Source organism: Penaeus vannamei, chromosome 37, assembly GCF_042767895.1.
Source record: "Penaeus vannamei isolate JL-2024 chromosome 37, ASM4276789v1, whole genome shotgun sequence".
NCBI lineage: Eukaryota > Metazoa > Arthropoda > Malacostraca > Decapoda > Penaeidae > Penaeus > Penaeus vannamei.
In genome coordinates, this window is record NC_091585.1 from 12,404,088 (window position 1) to 12,426,587 (window position 22,500).

Consider the following 22,500-nt stretch of genomic DNA (forward strand, 5'->3'; position numbering starts at 1 on the left):
ATATGAATGAAAAATCAAAGGTATGGATAAGTATGAAAGAATGAAAGACATGAACGAAAGGATTCCAAAAAGAACGGAGGAAATAATTGGGAATAGATGACCGCAATGACTGAAAGAGAACTTGTGTGAAAGAGGAGAATAAAGACATGGATAGAAGAAAAGGAAACATATATATGAAAAGAAAGAAAAAAAAAACTAAAGCGAAATAAAGAAAATAAAAGAAGATGTGATTGAATAGATGAAGCGAAAGAAAAAGAAATCAACCATAAGCAACTTAAGAAGATTAAAGAACCTCTTGAATCAAAAGAAAAAAAAATCATGCATTTGAAGAGACAGGAAAATAAAACTGGGAAGAGAGAACATGGAAGCAAACAGACAGAAGCTAATAGAAGACCGAAATGAAGAGAATGACCCTGCGTCCTGATTTTCCGTGTGATGACAAGGGCACAACACCACACGTGTTTGAGAGCAGTCCTTGCTATAGTGGATCCCGTTTCTCTCTTCAGTATCAGCTACACTTACACTGAGTGTTTGCAATATCACATGTATACTTACACACACGTATGCGTACATACACACAGATACACAGGCGCAAACTTGTTGACACACACATAAACGCACAGATATACATACATATATATATGTATATATATATATATATATATATATATATATATATATATATATATATATATATATATATATATACATGTGTGTGCGTGTGTATATATGTGCACATATAAACTCACATGCATACATATGTTTATGAAAAATAATCGCCATAAGTCAATCAGCAGACAACACCACAAGTTCACCAACCTCCTTCAGTAAAGTCAACCAAAGGTCCCGTGAGGCAGCAAACAATCCTCACTTCAAGTCATATGACAATTAGCATTATGTCAGCCAACAATCAACAAGACAGTCAATAATAGGCCTCGTAAGTCAGTCAACAATCAGCCTCGTAAGTCAGTCAACAATCAGCCTCGTAAGTTAGTCAACAATCAGCCTCGTGAGTCAGTCAACAATCAGCCTCGTAAGTAACAGTTAGTCTCGTAAGTCAGTCAACCAAAAACTGACACGACACCGCCAAACATTACAAAACTGCGGTAGAAACGTCTGATTCAATTAATATAGTTAATGCATATAGATTACTGTTTACCCATTAAAAAGAGACAAAAATTTCCTGATAATCAACACCAGTACAGATGTTACTTTATTTACGAATTTCTCTAGACTGTCAGTCAGCTGTCAAATTTTGCTAAAGAGGACAGGTGGGCCTTAATCAGCTTAAAAAACACGGTATATTCCCTGATCATAGGTTTGCTTTTCCATGATCAAATAAATTCATAGTTTAAAAAGAAAGAAAGAAAAAAATCCACCTGGAGAGAGTCAATAACATAGAAATATGTGGCGATTTTATCAGTCTAATCCATTAAGGATTCCTACTGCTCATTGAATTGTAATTTTAGAAGAAATGCCGGCCGAATGCAGAGTAAAATAAAGTTTTTAATCATCGTATTTATAGATTTCGCACATGCTCTATGCGCCTGGAACCACTAATCAAGTGCTAATTTTCGTTAATCTTCACTTTTATAGATTCTGAACACACGATTGACTTCCTTGAACCACCATTTCGATGCTTATTTCCACTGATCTTCGCACTTGTAGATTATGATTACAGTATTGACGCTTTGAACCACGAATTCAATGTGAATTTTTAATAGATCCTTAAATGTATAGATTCTTAACTCATCATACTTACTGAACCACCGATTCACTTGATATTCACATTTATAATTTCTTATCGCGATGGACCTTGAAAAAAAAAAACTTATCCAGTGCTAAATTTCCATTACTCTTTCACAATTGTAAATTCTGAAGCCATAAAAGACACCTTGAACCACGACCTCAATGCTAATTGCTACTTAATCATCACATTTATAAATTGTAAGCACACTCCGAACCACCAGTTCAACGATGATTCATAAGTAATCTATAAATTTATCTTTTTAAACAAACTATAGACCCTTGGAGCCAATACTACACTTTGCACTTTATATTCTCATTCATTGGTTCTAAACACACTCTAGACGATCAGAACCACTAACCCGACGTTAAATTTCACTTAACCTTCACATTTATACATTCTAAATATCAATAGACGCTTGGAATCACCAATTCTTCCGTGAAATACCTTTTAAACTGCAAAATAAGGTATTTGGTCAACAGTCGCAATGCAGATGTAAGTTTCTCATTTATATTTTTTAGTTTTCCTTTTTTTCGTTTTTACTATCCTCTGATGAGGGTTCACATAATTCTGCATATGCTTTCCTTTTGAAGTTTGAAATACTATTGTATATTTTATGATTCGGAGTGTGATAGCACGAGAATGAAAATATCGCCGGCACTTCGTGTTTTACTTTCCTGGTTGACATTGCCCATAAAGGATGAAGAAAAAGACAACATGATATCGGCACAAACGCAAACACAGACACACATGTTCGTGTAAACACACACACACACACACACACACACACACACACACACACACACACACACACACACATGCGTATTAGACCAGCAAAACGACGTTAGTGATGAAAATAATTACGATGATGACATAAATATGATGACAGTGAACTATCGACAGGGTTGACATTATTAACAACGGTGACAATGGGGAAATTTTCTGTTTATTATCATATTAAAATGAATATATAAATACTTACAGGTGCACAAACTGAAACAAAATATATGCTTACCACTGTGACTATCTGAGTGTATATGGGCTTAAATGCCTATACTATATATATATATATATATATATATATATATATATATATATATTATACATACATATATATACATAAATACACATATATCTATATCAATATGTATATATATGTATATACTTTTATATATTATATATATAATATATATATATATATATATATATATATATATATATATATATATATTTATATATACATATATATATATATATATATATATATATATGTATATTCATATATCTATATCATTATCTATATATATGTATACATACACACACACACACACACACACACACACATATATATGTGTGTGTGTGTGTGTGTGTGTGTGTGTGCGTGTGTGTGTGTGTGTGTGTGTGTGCGTGTGTGTGTGTGTGTGTGTGTGTGTGTGTGTGCATATTAATCTATCCATTTCAGAATTCAGCAAATACCAAACATATGTAAGTATAAGTATGAGGGACAGCTGACTGGAATGCCTTATTTTTTTCCTAACTTTGACGCAATTGTTTTCAGCGTGACAGTTTCCTGCTACATTAAAATAGACAATGGAAGACAAGTGTATCATTATCCTTTTATATTTAAGGTATTATAGACACAACGTAAAATTACTATTTTTTCTCTCTTTCAGCATCGTGAAATGTTTACAAGGAAATTACATTTTTAAAAGCATATACATATTGACTTTTGTAGGAATATCAGTGACGATGACTGTTGAAATAACATAATAGAACCACAAATTCATGTCGATCCGCTTCCAGTATCCAGAACTGTGACAATGTGACATAATCAGTATCATTGCTATCGTGCATGAGTGATGGTGTACACACAGTTCATGTAATGCATGTTTCTATTACAGAGTGCCAGCTTTTTGTCATCATTATGTACCTTTCTGTGTGCCTATTCGAGTGTTTTTTCTTTCTTTCTTTCTTTCTTTCCTATTTACAAATAACGCAATATTTTTTTCATATTTTTGACTTCTCATTTTCTTTCAGACCTCAATTACCGAATTTCATGTCTAACCACCTACTTATGTTCTTCCTTCTATTGCAAGCACTAATATAAACATGTTTACCTTGAACTCATTTAATTCAAACTTTGAAATAAATTAATCCCGCTGCCCTAACATAAACCACTTATATCAATCATTCTGACACGAGTTCAATAGAATTGATGCTATACAACTGTACAATATAATATACTGTACTATATAATATACTGTACTATATATCCTAACGCATAGACGTCTTCTACATATGTGTATACATATACTAAGCTATTTTAAGTTACATGTACTAGTCAAAATTAATTTACTACATATATATATATATATATATATATATATATATATATATATATATATATATATATATATATATATATATATATATACATTGCATATTCTCATATCAACTGAATATTTATAATTCGAATTTCCATCCTCCTTTTAAGTGGCCGACGTCGAAGGTGGTTTTGCTGAGTTCTCTGGGGAAGGAAGGTAAGATTCCTTGAGCTTTTTCCTTTAAATTGTTTACTTATTTTGACGGTGAAATTTGAATGTTTTTTATAACAATTCCTAGGAACCACTTATTGATTGATTGAATGACCATTATATTTGTTTGTTTTTTCCCTTTATTCTTTTTTTTCTTATCAAACAGGTGACTGTGCATGCGTTTTTTGTGCGTGGATACTGTATTTGTATATTTATCCATTTACCTCGCTGTCTGTCTATCTGTCTGTCTGTCTACCTACCTACCTACCTATTTGTATCTATCTAGCTATCCATCTATCTGTATCTATCTATCTATCTATCTTTCTATCTATATCTATCTATACAGTATGCAGGACGACGGAAAAAAATGACGTAAAAAGAGAGAAAAAATCGAAAACATAAATTTAAACCAAAATACTGATCACATTATTTCAGGAAAGCCTTTAGTAATGGTACTATCTCTTTCTTCCTCTCTCTCTCTCTTTTATGTTTGTCTGTCTATCTCTCTCTCCCTCTCTCCCTCTCTGTCTGTCTTTTTTCTCTCTGTCTCTGTCTTTCTCTCTTTCTGTCAGTCTGTCTGTCCTTCTGTTTATCAGTTATGTAAATCTCCCTCTATAGTTCGCGTATATATATGCACCCACATCTATCTATATATCTTCCTATTGATCTGCAAACCTATCTATATATCTAACTAACAACATATCTACCTATCTATATATCTGTCTAACACTCTATCATTCATAGATAGACTGTTAGACAGATAACGATGTTTTATTCCACGGCTGAAACATGCAAATCCAACCACTGATTATCCTTACACACAGCGCTGACGTGGCACAGGAATCAGCACCCATCTTCTGTGCAGCTGTGTTGTGTGTCGTGCCAGAAGAGGTAGACCAATGCACTGAGGTCCCTGGCGCCTGCTGCTCCCAGTGGATCTGCGGCGATGGCCCGAGGTGAGTCCGGAATGAGGACCTTGGTTGGTGTTCCTTTTACGTAGCTTCTTAACATCCCCTCGAGTAGTATTGGTGATGGTGATGATAAGGGAGGTAATGATGTTGGTGATTATGATAATGGTGATGGAAGGAATAGGTATTATGATGCTGATGATAATGATTATAATAATGCAAATAATAGGAATAACAATAATAATGCAAAAGATGATAACAAAACTAATGCAAATATTAATAATAGCAATAATAATAACGATAATGATAATGATGATGATAACAATAATAATAATAATAATAATAATAATAATAATAATTATAATAATAATAATAATAATAACAATAATAATAATAATAACAATAATAATAATAAAGATTATAATAATAACAATATTAAAGATAGCAATGAGAACAAAAAGTAAAATAAATAATTAAATGATATTGACAACAGCAATACATCAATCGTGATGGAAATAAAACCACAGAGAGCAACAAGGCAAACGCACACGAATCTTGCAGAGAGTGCGTTCTCGAAACGGGAGAAGTATACCAGATCGGCGACACCTGGGACAACGCCTGCGAGAGATGCTACTGCCAGTACACCAGCGACGGAGCCGAAGCGAGCTGCTACAAGCGACATTGCATCCCGGCGCCGCACAGGGATTGCGAAGAAGTGGAGAGGGTCGGGGAATGCTGCCCGGACTACCGCTGTGGCAGGTGAGAGGGACGGGGAATGCTGCCCGGACTACCGCTGTAGCAGGTGAGAGGGAAGGGGAGGGAAGGAAGGGGAGGGGGAGAAGGAGGAATAGTGGGTATGCGAAAGAAGGAGGAGGAAGGAACTTTAGGGGAGGAAAAGGTATAGAGGAAAGGGGAGGGAAGGAAGGGGAGGGGAGGGAAGGGGTATGGGAGGGAGGGAGGAGGAAGGAAGGAAGAAACTTTAGGGGAGGAAAAGGTATAGAGGGAAGGGGAGGGAGAGAAGACGGGATAGGAGAGATGGAGAGGAGGGGAAGGAGGGTATGGGAGGGAGGGACAATGGGCTTATGGGAGGGAGAAGGAACGAGGGAGGGGGAGAAAGAGTAAAGGAAAGGGAGAGAGGGAGGAGATGGGGGAAAGAAAGAGCGATAGGGCGAGACTGGTCAGTGCCGGAGGGTTCCCGAGTTGACATGTCGTTGGGGGGAGGGGGGGGGGGGTGCAGAAAGTGAGTGACCTAGGATCCTAGCGACGGTTCCTCTTTATTTGACCCATCATAGCGGAGGCGGCTGTTACGGTGGGAGCTTGGCTTGGATTTATAGCATATATAGCATGCTATACATACATACACACAGACGCATATGTACGCACGTATACATATCTACATGTCTCTCCTTTCCCTCCCGCGCAGCACGACCTGCCAGGTTGACGGTCGCTACTACGGCGTCGGGGAGTCGTGGCAGACGAAGGACTTCTGCCAGACCTGCCGCTGCAGCGAGGGCGACCCGGTCCCCGTGATAGAGTGCGAGGAGCCGGAGGTTTGCAGGTCGCCGCCCAGTCCCGCCTGCAGGCCGATCGCCTCCGCCAGGGAGTGCTGTCCCGTCGGATGGGATTGCTCGGAGTGAGTGGGGGGGGGGGGCGTGCCTGTTCTTGGCTCTGGCTCTCTGTTGCGGTTCTCTTCACCTTTCCGGTTCCTGTTCGTTATTTTTTTCTTACCTTTTTCTTCTCTCTCTGTTAGTCTTGCTTTTTTTCATACTTTACATTGCAGGTGTTCTTTGTCTCTTTCGTATTACCTTCTTGCTTTCCTTCTTCGTCTTGAGTTCTTTCTCTTGTTCTTTTCTAGTCCTTCTGTTTCTTCCTTGTTCTTATTGCTCTCCTTTTGTTCGCTATTAGCGTTCTCCTCTCCTTTCATCCACTGAATCTTTTCCTTTCCTTTATAACAATATATGAAGTGATAATAATAATAATAATAATAATAAATCAGATTCGTGCTATATGAACTATATAAAGAAAGAGTGCTGGTTTGTATGTATGTGTATGTGTATGCTTGCCGACGTATGCGTGTGTTTGTGTCTGCGCATGCATCCAACAGCATGGATGTGTATGTATGCGTGCCAATACGTATTCCACGCCCTAACCAACCGGATGGTCCCTTCTCCCTTCTCCCCTCCAGCTCGTACTTGATCACGGTGCCCAAGGTGTTCGTGCGGGGAGGCCAGTCGACCGTGTGTGTCTTCCTCGAGGACGACCCGCCTATCTCGGTCAACCTCACCTTGACGATGATGGTCGAGAAGGACGAGGTTCACGTCACGGTTGTTGAGACAGGTTCGTTGCTCTGGTTGCACGCTAGTACACACACACACACACACACACACACACACACACACACACACACACACACACACACACACACACACACACACACACACACACACACAAGATAAGCACATTGACACGGATACAAACGCACACACACATACAAACAGGAAGCACATGGACAAACACACACACGCAATTGTTTTATCACAAATACATAGACTTAATATTCAAGCATAAACACATCTATCAACATCTGATCCACATCATCATTTCACCTTTTCTATTCTCACCTCAGTGTCGACCAATCGCGTGTGTGTGGACTTCCCCGTGCCTGACGGCGGCGACACCTCAGCCGCCCTTCTCATCGAGGGGGGCATCGGCGAGGTCCTCGTGTCTAAGGAGCTGAGGATCAGCCTCGTCTCCGTCGGCAGGACTTTCGTGCAGACGGACAAGTACCTGTACGAGGAGGGGCAGTCGGTGAAGTTCCGCGTGCTGAGCGTCGAGGGCGAGAGGGCCGCCATCTCCTACGAGGACCTGGACGAGGTGTGGGTAACCTCGCCGACGGAGACGCGGCTGGTGCAGTGGCTCAACGTCAGCAACAGCCGCGGCCTCGTGCAGCTCGAGTTCCCGCTGGCCGAGCACGTGCAGGAGGTCAGTCTTATGGGGCGCGGGGTTCAGGGGCTTCAGCTCTGCTCATTCCGTCATGCATGGAGCGGCGGAGGGTCGAGTCCTTTTCAGGGAGGGATTTTGCTATGAATGCATATTTTCATCAACCATTCAGCTCTTCATACACTATTTCATCAGTTATACAAAGGACCAATCAAAGCGTTTGATACCCAGTCCCAGTATAGAATACCCTGTTTCTGCCTATCCCAGTTCTGGCTGCCCGGCTTTGGTCTTTCCCAGTGCAAGGGACTCCGGCACGCCCTATCCCAGTACAGGAAACCCAGAGTATGCTGGGAAGCAAACGCTTTGAGAAACTAGTTATCGCATCATAGTTACAATACTGAAAATTATGCATTTGCAACTTTCATATATTATACCCAAATATCTATAAGCATTCAGATTTCACGACAATCTTGTTCTCATTTATCAGGCGGGTTTTAGGCTTTCTTCAACTCAGTCATACACATTTTTAAGTATCTTTTCATGACTCATATTTTTTTCAACAGTCATAAATATCTTTAGTTATTTATTCACGAATCATACATCTCATCAATAAACATCTTTTCTCGGCCATAAACCTTTCAATCAGTCATCTCTTCTCAATCAAACATCTTCACTGTCATATATTTTTAATCAAACATCTTTTCAAATGTCTTTTCATCAATCATACATTTTTTATTAGCAGTAATACATCCTATACATATTTTCATCAAACATACGTCCTTTCATACGCTTCACTTCTTTATCTTTTATATCAATCATACATCATTTCGTGCATCATTTCATCAACCAAACATGATTCCATCCATCACCAATCATGTACGTTTTCAAAAATCTTTTCCTCTGTTTACACATCCCCAGGGAGCGTACACAATCCACGTGAGAACTGGAGGACGTGTTACAGCCCAGGACTTCAAGGTCGAGCCATACGTATTACCGAGATTCGAGGTCACTCTCAACCTTCCACCTTACACGCTTGTCTCCCAGACCCTGATCACGGTCGAAGTCTGTGCTGAGTAAGTGGAGTGTGTTGTTGTTGTTGTTGTTGGTGTTGTTATTATCATTGTTATATAATAATATCATTATTATGATATTCATAACAATAGTATTGATAATAATGATACTAATAATCATTAATAGTGTTATAATTATTGTTATTGTTATTTTTATCATCCTTATATCACTGCTATTGCTATTACTACTACTGCTTCTACTACAACTACCACTTCTACTACTACTGCTACTATTACTATTGCTAGTGCCACTAATAGTACAACTACCACTATTATCATTGTTATTATTACTGATATTAATATCATTATCATAATGTTTTATTTTTTTTATAGCATTATTATATTGATATTGTTTTTACCATTACTATTACTATTCCAGTTATTATTATTATCATGGTTATGACATGATTTTCATTCCTATAATCACTACTACTACTACTAATAATAATAATGATTCCATACAACAATGCTGATAATATTGATAGTTATCATAATAGTAATAGTAATAATAATCTTATCAGTGATAATAATAATTATCATACTATTGATGATAATGATAATAATTATAGTAGTAGTAATAATGATGGTAACGATGATAAAGATCAAAATCATATTAATGATAATATTATTAATATCATTATTATCATTATCATTATCATTACTATGAACATCATTATCATTACTATTATTTTTGTCATCATGAGTGTTATTACAATTTTCATCATAATTATGATTTCTATTATGATTATTATCATAACTATTCGTTACGGGACTCATTATGCATGAGCTTATTTCGAAACGATCTTTTCAAATATAATGCTGATGCTACAAAATTTTCTTGCTTTTACTCTACAAGTAAAACAATACATATAGAATGCCATATAGAATTCCAATTATATATATCTTCCCCATACATTTACACGTAGGGGAATCTCAGTTCATTACAACACGCACCAAGCCCTTGTTAGCTCTTCTATAAAGCTCTCCTGTTACGAGAACTTTATCGCAATTTTACCACTTGCTATATACTGCATGTGTCTTTTTTACATACTGTGTGCAAGAACAACCCTCTTCGTATCCTAAGCTCATATTACTGGATCGATCTTTTTGTTTTTCACACACAACATATATTATTGTTGCGAATATTACAAGATCTTTCTTTTTACAGTTACACGTATGGGCAACCCGTAACAGGCAGCGGCAGTCTCTTTGTGAAGAAGAACAGGTACTATTATTTCGAAGATACAAAGGACGACGTTCTTACCATCCCAATCCCGGTACATAGTCTATGGTTATTGCTTCTGATATTGGTAATGACGATAACATTGATTATAATGGAGATCACAACTCTGACCAACTTCAGTCCTTGGTAACTGGTTCCATACTGCGGAAGGAAGTGTATAGTCCATATCATTTTTTTTCTTTTTACAGTTTTGTATTACTATTGAATGAATCTAGAAGATTGCATTCTTTCATGCAATTAGAAAGAGTTAAAAATGATTTGATCTTGTATGTTTTTTATGCTTGCCTATCATTTTATCTGCTTGCTAAGGAATTATCTATGATCTACTTTATTTCTTCATCCCTTTTTTTTCTCTCTTTTCATTCTCTTCCTAAGAATGAACCGGGAGTTGTTTGTCTATTTACAAGAGAAATTGGGTATTTACATTTATTTGATTTAGGTTATTTATTTATTGGTATCTATCAGGATAAGTGTGAGTAGGTAATCTTATGCTTTATTATCAATGCAATTATCCAAGTCTCTTAATATAAAGGCATGTCTGTCAGTCTATCAATATCAGATGGCTTATGTCATTTCCCTATTTATCAGTATCAACATATTTTATCTATCAGTATCATTCGGTACGTACCTACTTCTCATGACCGATCTGTCAGTATCCTTGTATTTAGGCTGTTTATCCCCCGCCTCGCCCTTGCTCTCCCCGCCTTTCCTGCTCCCCCTCGACCGCCCCTTCAGAGAGCTCCTCCTCCGCCCGCAGACCTTCAGCGGTTGCACGGACGTCGAGGTGGACACCGGCCTCATCGACACGGTGGGTTACGGCTTCATAGGGGTTCTTGCCCTGACAGCTGACATCACCGAGGAAGGCACCGGACACATGGCCTCAGGCGCCGCGACCCTCGAGCTGGCCTCCCAACGCCTCTCCTTCGCGTGGATTAGCCGAGGGAAGGATGCCAAGCCGGGCTTGCCCCTCGAGATGCAGGTTGGCCCTGGCGGTTGCGCTCTCGCTTGCGCTCGCTCTCTCGCGTGGATCTGTTTGTAGAAATGATTTGCGTGTGAATGTGTATATGCATATAGTACTTGTCAATGTTTACGTGTACACACACACACACACCTATACATATATACATATATATATATATATATATATATATATATATATATATATATATATATATATATATATATATACATATATATCACACGTCTAATTAAGTTTATATATGTATATATGTATGAGTATACACACACACACACACAAATATATATATATATATATATATATATATATATATATATATATATATATATATATTAGTGTATATATATGTATATATATATTAGTGTATATGTATGAATATATATATGTATATATATATATATATGTATGCATATGTGTATGTTTATATATATATATATATATATATATATATATATATATATATATATATAATACACATACATATATATAAAATAGATATAGATATATACATGTATATATATTTATATATCTATATACACATATAAATGTATATGTGTGTATATATATATATACTTATGTGTTGATGCATTCACCTCTGTCATTATTATTATCATCATTGCATCTAATATCATCATTTACATCAATATTATCATTATTATTATTATCATTATTATTGTTATTATCATTATTATTAAAATTGTCATTATTATTATCATCATTATTATTATCGTAATCATTATCATTATGACTATTATTATTATAATCATTATATTATCATTATTACTTTTTCACATTATACTACTATCACCGTCATCACATAATAACAAATATGGAATCACAACAGATTCAGGCGAGGTTCCCAGACCAATCAGGAGCCCCAGACGTCGAGGTAACAGCCTGTGTCGAAACCACGTGTAAAGACTTCGTGACTGACGAGCACGGTGTCTTCTCGGTGGTCGTGCCTCCCCACCTCGTGAAACCTTACGGCAATCTCAAGGTTATTATCATTATCATTATTGTCATCATCATGATTATCATTATTAGTTTTATCATTACTACCATTTTTATCATTTTTATCATTACTACCATATTTATCATATATCATAACGACATTATTATCAAATGTCGATAATTATCGACATAAAGCTTTTCATTGCGTCTATAAAGTAATGATAATTTAGACATTTCCAATCCATAGTTTACTGTACGCTTGACGACGAATAGGTAAGATGCCAGGCAAACTGAGTGCAAATAATGACGTCATCTTCGCACTCGAACAGGTAACTCTGGCGAACGAAGACAAACAGGAAGGAAACCTTGGCAACCTTTACCCGTCGAAGGACTACTTCTACTTCGATGTCTACTACTCTGAGTCGAACTCCAGTCTCTCTCTTGTCATCCCGACGGACGCTGTCGACTGCACTCCTGGAGGGGACATTAGCCTGTCTCTGCCGGTGCTCTTCGTGGCCAACAACATCAACCAGGCTCTGATGAGACTGCAGGTAAGGGTTCTTATCTACACTCCGTCCAGTTGCAGGAAGGAGACAAACTGGCAACTCAGTCCGAGAATGAGTCCCATTAGAGAAATGAAAATAAAGTGATGAAGTTTGCAAAGTTCCATTAAAATAATAATGAATATTGTATATGCGAAAATCAAGACCCGTAAACACGTATATTAACTGTCAACCGATTGAAAAAAGCGTCCTGCCAAATCGGAGTAATCCAGACATCGGGATACGTTGCCAGTTTAAATTTTTCTTCTGATATTGAGCAGATAGAGTATAGTCAAAGAATAACCACTATGTAAATAAAGGTTGTGAAATTTGAGATGAATTTGTTCTTTTAGGTCCTCAGACTTACTAAGAAATAAGTGTCGCATAAAAAACTATTGATTTGTTCTTTGTTACCTTTTGAAATTGCCCATTCTATACATAAAACGTCGTCTGCTAGAACGAATTCTGAAACAGATCCAGTGGCGCCACCGATTCGGTAGAGACGTCATAACATTTTTCTTTCCGTCAGATGTGTATTGTGTGAGAGTAAATGGTGCTTGTTGAGCGTGATAAAAACTGCACGAATAACAAATAGAACAAAGAGAACATCCCCCAAACCAATCTTTCCAGGTGATATCAAGGAGCCAGGTGATACTTGTTGATTCCTTCGTCCAAGATCTAGTGGCTTCGGACTTGCCTCTGGATGAAGACGCGCTCCTGGAACCAGTGAAGGATCTCGACGAAGGATTTGTCAGGGGATCCTTCTCTGTCCAGCTGGAACTCCCTTACTATGCGTCGCCCTCTGTCAATGTGAGTCTTTTTTTATATCCGGGTATGTCAGATGTAGACTTTATTCTCATTTATTTACGATGTTTTTTCATAGTTTTCTAATCTTAGGGCATACAGAGATACAATCACACATATATACATATACATATACATACTTATACATGCAAAAGTACTGTACACACACACACACACACACACACACACACACACACACACACACACACACACACACACACACACACACACACACACACACACACACACACACACACACACACACACGCACACACACACATGAATATATAACCTCTCCGACATATATATATATATATATATATATATATATATATATATATATATATAAATATAAATATATATATGTGTGTGTGTATATGTATAGACATAAGTATATACACATTTATACAAACAGTAACCCACATAATTCCCAACCGTCTGAAACTGCACTTCAGGTTTTGGTCTGGTATTCCACCGCGTCCGGCGAGGTGATCGCAGGCTCTGGCACCGTGGAGGTCGGCGCCTGTCTGCCCACCGTCGCCAGCCTGGCATGGGCCCCCGCTGGCCCCGCGGCGCCCAAAGACAACGTTCAGATCACTATCACAGCGTCGCCGAACTCCATCTGCTCGCTGGGTAAACGAGAGAGAGAGGAAGCGAGAGAGAAAGGGAAAGGAAGCGAGAGAGAGAGAGAGAGAGAGAGAGAGAGAGAGACAGAGAGAGAGAGAGAGAGAGAGAGAGAGAGAGAGAGAGAGAGAGAGAGAGAGAGAGAGAAAGGAAAAAAAATAAAAAGTTGGAGGTAGCAGTTCACCCGAATATGAAAGGATTTTTTGAATGTAAGAAGTATTCGTGATGAAGCTTGCGATAAATGATATTGCATGATAGTAACCAGTAGATAAGTATATGAAGTTATGTGTCGATAAAGATATATGTGCAGATATGTGCGAAACATAATCGAAATACTATATATTTACATACCACTTAGCCATCGCAAAAGCTTTCGCATTACGGCAAAGGAAGCACATGCCAACCCCCTCTCTATGAACGCCGTTTGTTCCCACTTTCAGGTGTCGTTGACAGGAGTGTCGAAATCCTGTCCAGAGGGAAAACGGGCAGCCTGTCAACCGCCGCCGTGTTCCAGCTTTTAACGGCAACCGAACCGGACAAGTGGTTGGGCAGCCAAATTGATAATTATGGTTATTGCTCAGGAGATACCAGTCCACCATTCAATGAAGATGGTGAGTTCACTTTTTCGTTTGTTGTAGATTGTTTGTTGAGAAAGGTTGCCGTGGCTTTAAAGAATCGGATGTAATGTAATTCTTTCCCCTTCCAGTCGTAGAGATAGGAGAAATAGCCAAACGTAGTTACTACTGGATGCCGTATACAACCTCGTACATAGATGCCTTGTCAGCTTTCAATGTGAGTAATCTGTGAGTTTAAAACCGTAATATACATGTTAGAGATTTGTATATCTGATTGTTTCAGGTGGGTGTTCATCTTCACATTGACAAATATTACACTGCAACAAGCTGTGCGAATACTCAAATCACGTTATAAAGGGAAAAAAATATATAAATATGTTTTGTTTATGAGCAGGATGCAACCCTACTGGTGGTTTCTGATTTGACAATTGAAACACGACCCTGCGAAGTACCAGGTAATTTTTTTTTTAAAGTTTGTATCTGCAAAATATGATAAATTCGCATCGAAATCTACTTGCTCCAAATCGTGCTTTCTTGACGCGTTACACAAAAAAGGCAAAAAATTAACATTACTTCTCTTATTTTACAGATTTCGGTGGATTTGATAGTAAGTATTGATTTTACCGATTTAGTTCTAATTCTATAGTGATTCGGTTGAGGGACGAGTGCTATCAGATTTTAAATTGTAATAAGGGGTATGTTTCGATCTAGATAATAATAAAATAACACTTACATCCTTAATAAATGAACTATAGATTAAAATGCATTCGCATGCCCCCCCCCCAAAAAAAAAAAAAAAAAAAAAGAGAGAGAGAGAGAGAGAGAGAGAGAGAGAGAGAGAGAGAGAGAGAGAGAGAGAGAGAGAGAGAGAGAGAGAGAAAGAGAGAGAGAAGGAGAGAGATAGATAGATAGAGAGATAGAGAGAGAGAGAATGCGAGACAGAAATAAAGAGTCAGAGGATGAGGGGCAAAGATAGAGACAGACAGAAAAAATCGGGGAGATACAAATGGATACATACACTGAGATAAAAGCAGAGTCAGAGATTAAAGAGAGAGAGAGAGAAAAAAAAAATACAGATAGAGATACAAAGGGATAGATAAGGAGAGATGAAGACGAGTGACATATAAAGACAGAGGCGGAGACCTAAAGAGATTTTGAGAGATAATAAATACATACACATAAATATATGTATTTAAACATTTATTATTATTTTAAATATTGTTATCATCATCACCATCATCATTTTTATTGTTATTATGATTATTTTCATTATAATAATTGTTATCATCATCATGCTTATCAAAATTATCTTTATCGTTATCAAGTGTTATCATTTCTAGTATTGTTCTTATTATTAATATCAATATCATTATCATTATGATTTTCATTGTCATTATTAATCTTACTATTATTATTGTCGTTATTATCAGTATCATTATCATTAATTTGATTGATTAGATTCAATCAAATTGTCATTGATACAACTACTCCTATAATAATAACAAAAATGATAACAGTGATTATAATGATAATAATAATAATAAAATGATTAAAAATGATAATTCTAATGATAGTTACATGTGTTTTTTTGTTACCATAATTCTCATCGTTATTATGATCATATCTGCTTCCTCTGTATCACTTCAGTCCTTAGCACTGTCCAAAAAGTCATTTGAATCCACATTATCATCTTCAACGCTATTGTTATCAAATTCTCTCTTGATATAGTATAATTAATAAAAGTATTTTGATTATCCTCATTATCAGCAGGATAAGCTTCATGAATATTATGCCTATCATTGCTATTGTTATTATCATTATTATTATTATTATTATTATATCAGTAATACCTGCTATAAAACTGTTCATTGACATATTATTGCTATCGTATCATTAGTATCCTCTTCATAATCTTTATCATAATTAGGGTTTATCTTTATCACCGATATATTCATATCAATCACTTACATATTCATGGTTTAAAATGCATATAATTAATTGATTTCATCATAATAGTAATACGATTTGATTTTGTTGTGGTAAGTATGGACTGTACACATTGTTGTTCATGCTCAACCTCTTTGTTTGTATTGCGTGTACGGGGCGTGACTTGCTCTGTCCAATCTCCTGAAAAGGAAAACTGGCAACTCACCCAGAATTCTGAAGCACTCCGATTAGCCAAATCTCTATCAGGAAAAAAATATAAAGTAGTAAGTGTAAGCTAATAGCAATAAAAGACAGAATTGGAGTACTTCAAAGTTTAAGCTGAGTTGAACACACTATTGTAGTAAAGGGAAGTAGGGTTTGCCCCCCCCCAATAAAAAGAGATGTGAGAAAATATAGAAATGTAAGATTTTAAAAAAATATGTGTATATAATAAGTAGAAAAAAATAACAAACTCTGGTAAGACGTTGATCCTTTCATTATATCTTCTTTATTCCCTGCATCTTTTGGGTGTATTCGTGTGCGTGAATGAGTGTGAGTTTTTGAGTGTGCGTGCATGTCCGTGTACGTGTATGATTTCTTGTGCTCATAATGTAGATAATGAACAGCAATTCTTAAAAGTCATCTACACTCGCTGCTTCTAGTGTATGGCGGAGGTGCAGTCTATGCAGCCGGACCGCCTGAGGGACCGCCTGGTGAGATAGGAATCCCAGAAAATGCAGATGGTGATATAGAAGAAGATGACAGCGGGGCAGGTGATGAAATAAAGGAAGCGGAAGAACAAAAAGAACCTAGGGCTTACTTCCCTGAGACGTGGCTCTGGGACATCTACGAGATCGGGTAGGCTGTTGGAAGAATCGCGATGCCTGGTTTGCTTTTGTTCCTGTTTCCGCGTTTTCCCTAATCACCCTCTCACCTCTTATGGAACCCTAAAGTGATCAATAATCGAAAAAGAATATTTTTCTAATGAAATTAATTTTGTCAGATGCACATAAAAATCACTGCTGTACTTATAGAATTGGCAGTTCTCATTACTTATTAAAAATAATAATAAAATAGAGAGAACGAGTGTGTATAACCCTGAAACACACGTTGAACCGCCCGCCCGCAGAGACGCGGGGTCGACGTCGTTCTCCGCCCGGGTTCCGGACACGGTGACGGAGTGGGTGGGCGAGGCGGTGTGCGTCAACCCCGAGCTCGGTCTCGGCCTCTCCCCGCCCACCACGCTCACCGTCTTCACGCCCTTCTTCCTTGACCTGACGACGCCGCCGTCCGTCCGCCGCCAGGAGCGAGTGCCGCTGCGCGTCTCCGTCTTCAACTACCTGGACCAGACGCTGCCGGTGAGGGTTCGCTTTGCCCGGGAGTCTCACGGGCCCAGGGGCGTGGCGCTGGTACTCGCCCTCTCCACTGCGCGTGTAGATGGAGCCGAGTGATTAACAAAGTGGAAATACGTTATTATTATGATTTTCTTGAATCATGTGTGTTGGTCTAGCAATCTTGCTGTGTTCAACCGCGCGCGTGGCCAGTGGATGGCAACAACGGCCATCCCTTGCACGCATGGGGAATTGGGAAGCTAAATAAAACAGACAGTGTGTCTCGGCAAAGAATATCCATTGTAACAAACGGAATTAAAACTAAATCTTTCAAACCTCTGGGAACGGGAAAGGGATAAGGGAGAGATGCCAGACTTTAGATCAAGAATGCAACAGGAAATGATGACTAGGATTTTTATTACGGTGTCTGACATGATGATTAAAAATTAACCAGCCATCTAAACTCTCACATTCCCCTTCATTGAGAGCCTTCTGCTCACAGTCATCTTACTGGCACTCTTTAGCTCTTGAAAAGAAAGAAACAAAAATCTTGAGCATCAGATGTCCTTGCCCGACCGAACCCGACCAAGCATGCATGACGAGCCAATTAATCTCATCTTCAGTCACACACCCACACGTTCACACTGCATGACCGAGCACCAGGCGCTATAGGCATACTTGACCTTCTGTGGCTCAGTTAAGACTGGCCATGACATACGCATCATGTTGCCATGACGCCACCCTCTCCACATGTTTATGAAGGCGAGGTGATGCGCCGTGACCAGTAGAGGTGACCGTTGTAAGCCCACCTGTAAACAGGTGGATTTTTTCTGAAACATTTAAAGAATCTATTATTATTATTATTATTATTATCATTATTATTTCTAATATAAATGTTATTATCAATAGTGGTAGGGATAGGAGTAGCAATAGTTGTTGGTATCGTAGTAGTATGGTCAATGGAATTATGATAACGAATATTTTTCATTATGATAATCATGATGATAATAATGCTAGTAATAATAATAAAGATATTGATTATTATTATCATTTTTACGCCCACCAGGTAAGCGTCACCCTGAGCCCCAACGCGACGTTCACGGCCGAGGAATACGCCCACAGCGTGTGCGTCCCCGCCCACAGCATGCGCGTGGCCGAGTTCGTCGTGGTTCCGCAGGAGGCCGGGGACGTCGGCCTCACCTTCAGCGCCTCCGTCACGAGCGCCGACGAAGGCTGCGACGCCGGGGACGACCTGCCCACGAAGAGGTGACTTTTTTCCCATATTTTCTTTTCTTTTATTTTATTCCTTTTGTGATTGGAAATATTCGCAATTTTTCCTCGCTTTTTCTACTGTATTGTGAATAGTTTTTTTTTAAATCATAATAATTCTTTTTTTAGCTAATGATAATGATAAAATAATGATAATAGAAGTAATGAAGATAATTATAAAGAAAGAAGAAACTAGGTGTGATGATAAAGATCAAATTTCCAACTCCCACTAGTGACGTCATGATAAAGCCGCTGAGGGTGGTGTTCGAAGGCGTGCAAAGAGAGATAGTGCACGGCGTCTTCCTGTGTGGAGGTAAGAGAAAGGAAACTCAATAAGAATAAAGACGAATATGGTGATTGTGATGATATTTTGGATATAGAGTGTGGTGTATAGATTTAAAAATATTGACAAATACGGTGTCCTAGTGAAAAAAGGGATATGCAATGGTTAATAATTTCAGGAAGAGGTAATTGTGAAGTTAGTGATGCAAATAACAGTAATTACATATTCTCATACTACTTCCAATTAGTCCTCAGACACGAATGAATAGATCCGTAACACTATAAGCTTTAAAATCCACCAAACCCACACAAAAAAAAAAAATCCCGAAAAACATAACCGTAAATTGGTTTAAGAAAACTAATAATTAAAAAACAAACCACCTTCAGATGGCGATAACGAGACCTGGTCCCTGGCGACGCCCTCGGGAATCGTCGAGGGATCCGAGCGGGTGTTCGTGTCGGCCTCGGCGGATCTCCTGGGGCCTTCCATCGAGGTGCGAGGCGGAGGCTGGGAGGAGAGAGGGAGAGAGGGAGAGAGGGAGAGAGGGAGAGAGGGAGAGAGGGAGAGAGACAGACAGACAGACAGACAGAGAGACAGAGAGAGAGAGAGAAAATAGATAGGTAAAAATAAAGATAGAGATAGATAGATAGAGAGAGAGAGAGAGAGAGAGAGAGAGAGAGAGAGAGAGAGAGAGAGAGAGAGAGAGAGAGAGAGAGAGAGAGAGAGAGAAAATAGATAGGTAAAAATAAAGATAGAGATAGATAGATAGATAGAGAGAGAAATAGATAGAGACAGAGAGAGAGAGAGAGAGAGAGAGAGAGAGAGAGAGAGAGAGAGAGAGAGAGAGAGAGAGAGAGAGAGAGAGAGAGAGAGAGAGAGAGAGAGAGAGAGAGAGAGAGAGAGAGAGAGAGAAAATAGATAGATAGATAAAAATAAAGACAGAGATAGATAGATAGATAGATAGATAGATAGAGAGAGAGAGAGAGAGAGAGAGAATGAGAGTGGGAGTGAGTGAGACAGAGAATTGGTGATAGTAGGGAGGGTGGCAGAGGGAGTGGAAGCGAGAGTGAGTTAGTGGGAGTCGGAGTGAATGAGAGCGAGAGTGAGTAATAGTGAGAATAGGAGTGAGAGTGAGTGAAAGTGAGAGGAAGAAAGAGAGAGGGAAAGTGAGTGATAGTAAGTATGAGATTGGGAGTGAGTGAGAGAGAGTGAGGGGGGGTGAATGATTGGTAGTGATAGCGAGAGAAGGAGAGAGAATGAGAATGTGTGTGTGTGTGTGTGTGTGTGTGTGTGTGTGTGTGTGTGTGTGTGTGTGTGTGTGTGTGTGTGTGTGTGTGATAGAAAGAGAGAGAGAGTGAGAGAGAGAGAGAGATAGAGAGAGAGAGAGAGAGAGAGAGAGAGAGAGAGAGAGAGAGAGAGACATTCATAGGCCTATTTTGTAGCATTCCGAAACTCCAAACACTTTGATCCACGTTTGATGTATCTTGGTCGCTACAAAACACGGTTATCATGGAAGTTTGCAATGACGTACGCATTTTTGAGGTTATTTTTCTTGATTTCGCAAAAGAAACATCAATAGAAAACCATTAAAGTACTTCATATGCAGGTATGACATTTAACTACAAGCAAAATATTGTAGAAGATTCAAATATAATTGAAAAAGTACTGCCTACTCGCAAGGTTGTGGAAATTTTCACAAATATTTTTCAGATTCAGTCAAAACATTTTTTTTGCGACAAAATATCCACCGTGAGTGAACTCGAAGATATTTACTTGTCTTATTGATTAGATGATATAAACAATTTAGATCATAAAGTCTATTTTTTTAGATTTTTGATCTTGTAAGGTATAATAGAGGTTCAGAATAATTTTGTAGACATTCATTCTACCGGTTAATAAACATATTCGGTATCGTTGAAATTTCTTGCCATGTCGTTCCGGCGACTGTCATGATTGATTTCAAATTTTACCCATATCGAATGAACATGTATTTGATGTCCTCTTACAAAGACACTGAAAAATTTTATGCACTTTTGAAATTAAGTTTTGTAACTCATTTCCATTTCCCACACGAGTCCTGTTACTTTTTTCTTTCGTTTCGCATCTCTCAGGGGATCCTATTCTGTTTTCGACTAAACCTCAAAACACTGCATTAAACTGGCACCCCCTGGTTCACGTTCAACGAAGCGCATCTTTCAAAGAAGCCAATCAAACTCTGTCCTTCATTTCTGGACCGTTAGTTTTCTGAATTTTTTAGGATATACCTGGAGGATAATTGTTATCATTAGTATTATCTTCTCTAAGTAATATTTGCTCTTCTCTCTTCCTCATTCCAGAATTTAGGGAACTTGGTGAGAATGCCCTATGGATGTGGAGAGCAAAATATGATCAACTTCGTACCCAACATTTATGTGGTTAAGTACCTCGACTCTATTGGCCAAGGTGACTCTGACATCGTCGATCAGGCCACCAGTTTTATGATCACAGGTTAGTATTTTCTGTTCAACTACACTGGAAAATATCATTAGGAAATCATGCTGAACATTCTGACACCAGCATCGATACATTTTAAAATATAATTGTTACACAATGAAACTTGGTATCCCTGATTTTCCAACTACTTTTGGGTATTTGTGGCTTATTTGAATATTGCAAGGCGTATTCTAGCCCTTATAGGAAACAAATGAATCCATATGACTTTCGAAACAACAATTCCAGACATGAATCAGAACGAGACCAATTCAAAACTCAAAATGCAAACCCTTCCGAAACGA

At 38.2% G+C, this 22,500-nt stretch overlaps 2 protein-coding genes across 2 annotated transcripts in view; both read left to right on the plus strand.

The window, feature by feature from the left end:
* Window positions 1-161, plus strand: part of LOC113808055 (prostatic spermine-binding protein-like) — a 1,653-nt gene extending 1,492 nt beyond the window's left edge. Inside the window, exon 2 of the mRNA XM_070115516.1 lies at window positions 1-161. This exon is cut by the window's left edge and continues 938 nt beyond it. The gene's annotated coding sequence lies outside the window, so the exon portion shown is untranslated.
* Window positions 1-22,500, plus strand: part of LOC113808061 (alpha-2-macroglobulin-like protein 1) — a 33,455-nt gene that overhangs the window by 4,226 nt on the left and 6,729 nt on the right. Inside the window, exons 3-25 of the mRNA XM_070115515.1 lie at window positions 4,242-4,287; window positions 5,106-5,237; window positions 5,751-5,948; window positions 6,613-6,822; window positions 7,375-7,526; window positions 7,816-8,171; window positions 9,048-9,202; window positions 10,368-10,476; window positions 11,200-11,421; window positions 12,266-12,418; window positions 12,702-12,923; window positions 13,545-13,724; window positions 14,174-14,351; window positions 14,783-14,953; window positions 15,049-15,134; window positions 15,312-15,372; window positions 15,507-15,524; window positions 17,506-17,701; window positions 17,973-18,201; window positions 19,241-19,440; window positions 19,677-19,756; window positions 20,113-20,219; window positions 22,063-22,213. Coding sequence (XP_069971616.1) covers window positions 4,242-4,287; window positions 5,106-5,237; window positions 5,751-5,948; window positions 6,613-6,822; window positions 7,375-7,526; window positions 7,816-8,171; window positions 9,048-9,202; window positions 10,368-10,476; window positions 11,200-11,421; window positions 12,266-12,418; window positions 12,702-12,923; window positions 13,545-13,724; window positions 14,174-14,351; window positions 14,783-14,953; window positions 15,049-15,134; window positions 15,312-15,372; window positions 15,507-15,524; window positions 17,506-17,701; window positions 17,973-18,201; window positions 19,241-19,440; window positions 19,677-19,756; window positions 20,113-20,219; window positions 22,063-22,213 — 3,612 coding nt within the window. The remainder of the gene's footprint in view (window positions 1-4,241; window positions 4,288-5,105; window positions 5,238-5,750; window positions 5,949-6,612; window positions 6,823-7,374; window positions 7,527-7,815; window positions 8,172-9,047; window positions 9,203-10,367; window positions 10,477-11,199; window positions 11,422-12,265; window positions 12,419-12,701; window positions 12,924-13,544; window positions 13,725-14,173; window positions 14,352-14,782; window positions 14,954-15,048; window positions 15,135-15,311; window positions 15,373-15,506; window positions 15,525-17,505; window positions 17,702-17,972; window positions 18,202-19,240; window positions 19,441-19,676; window positions 19,757-20,112; window positions 20,220-22,062; window positions 22,214-22,500) is intronic.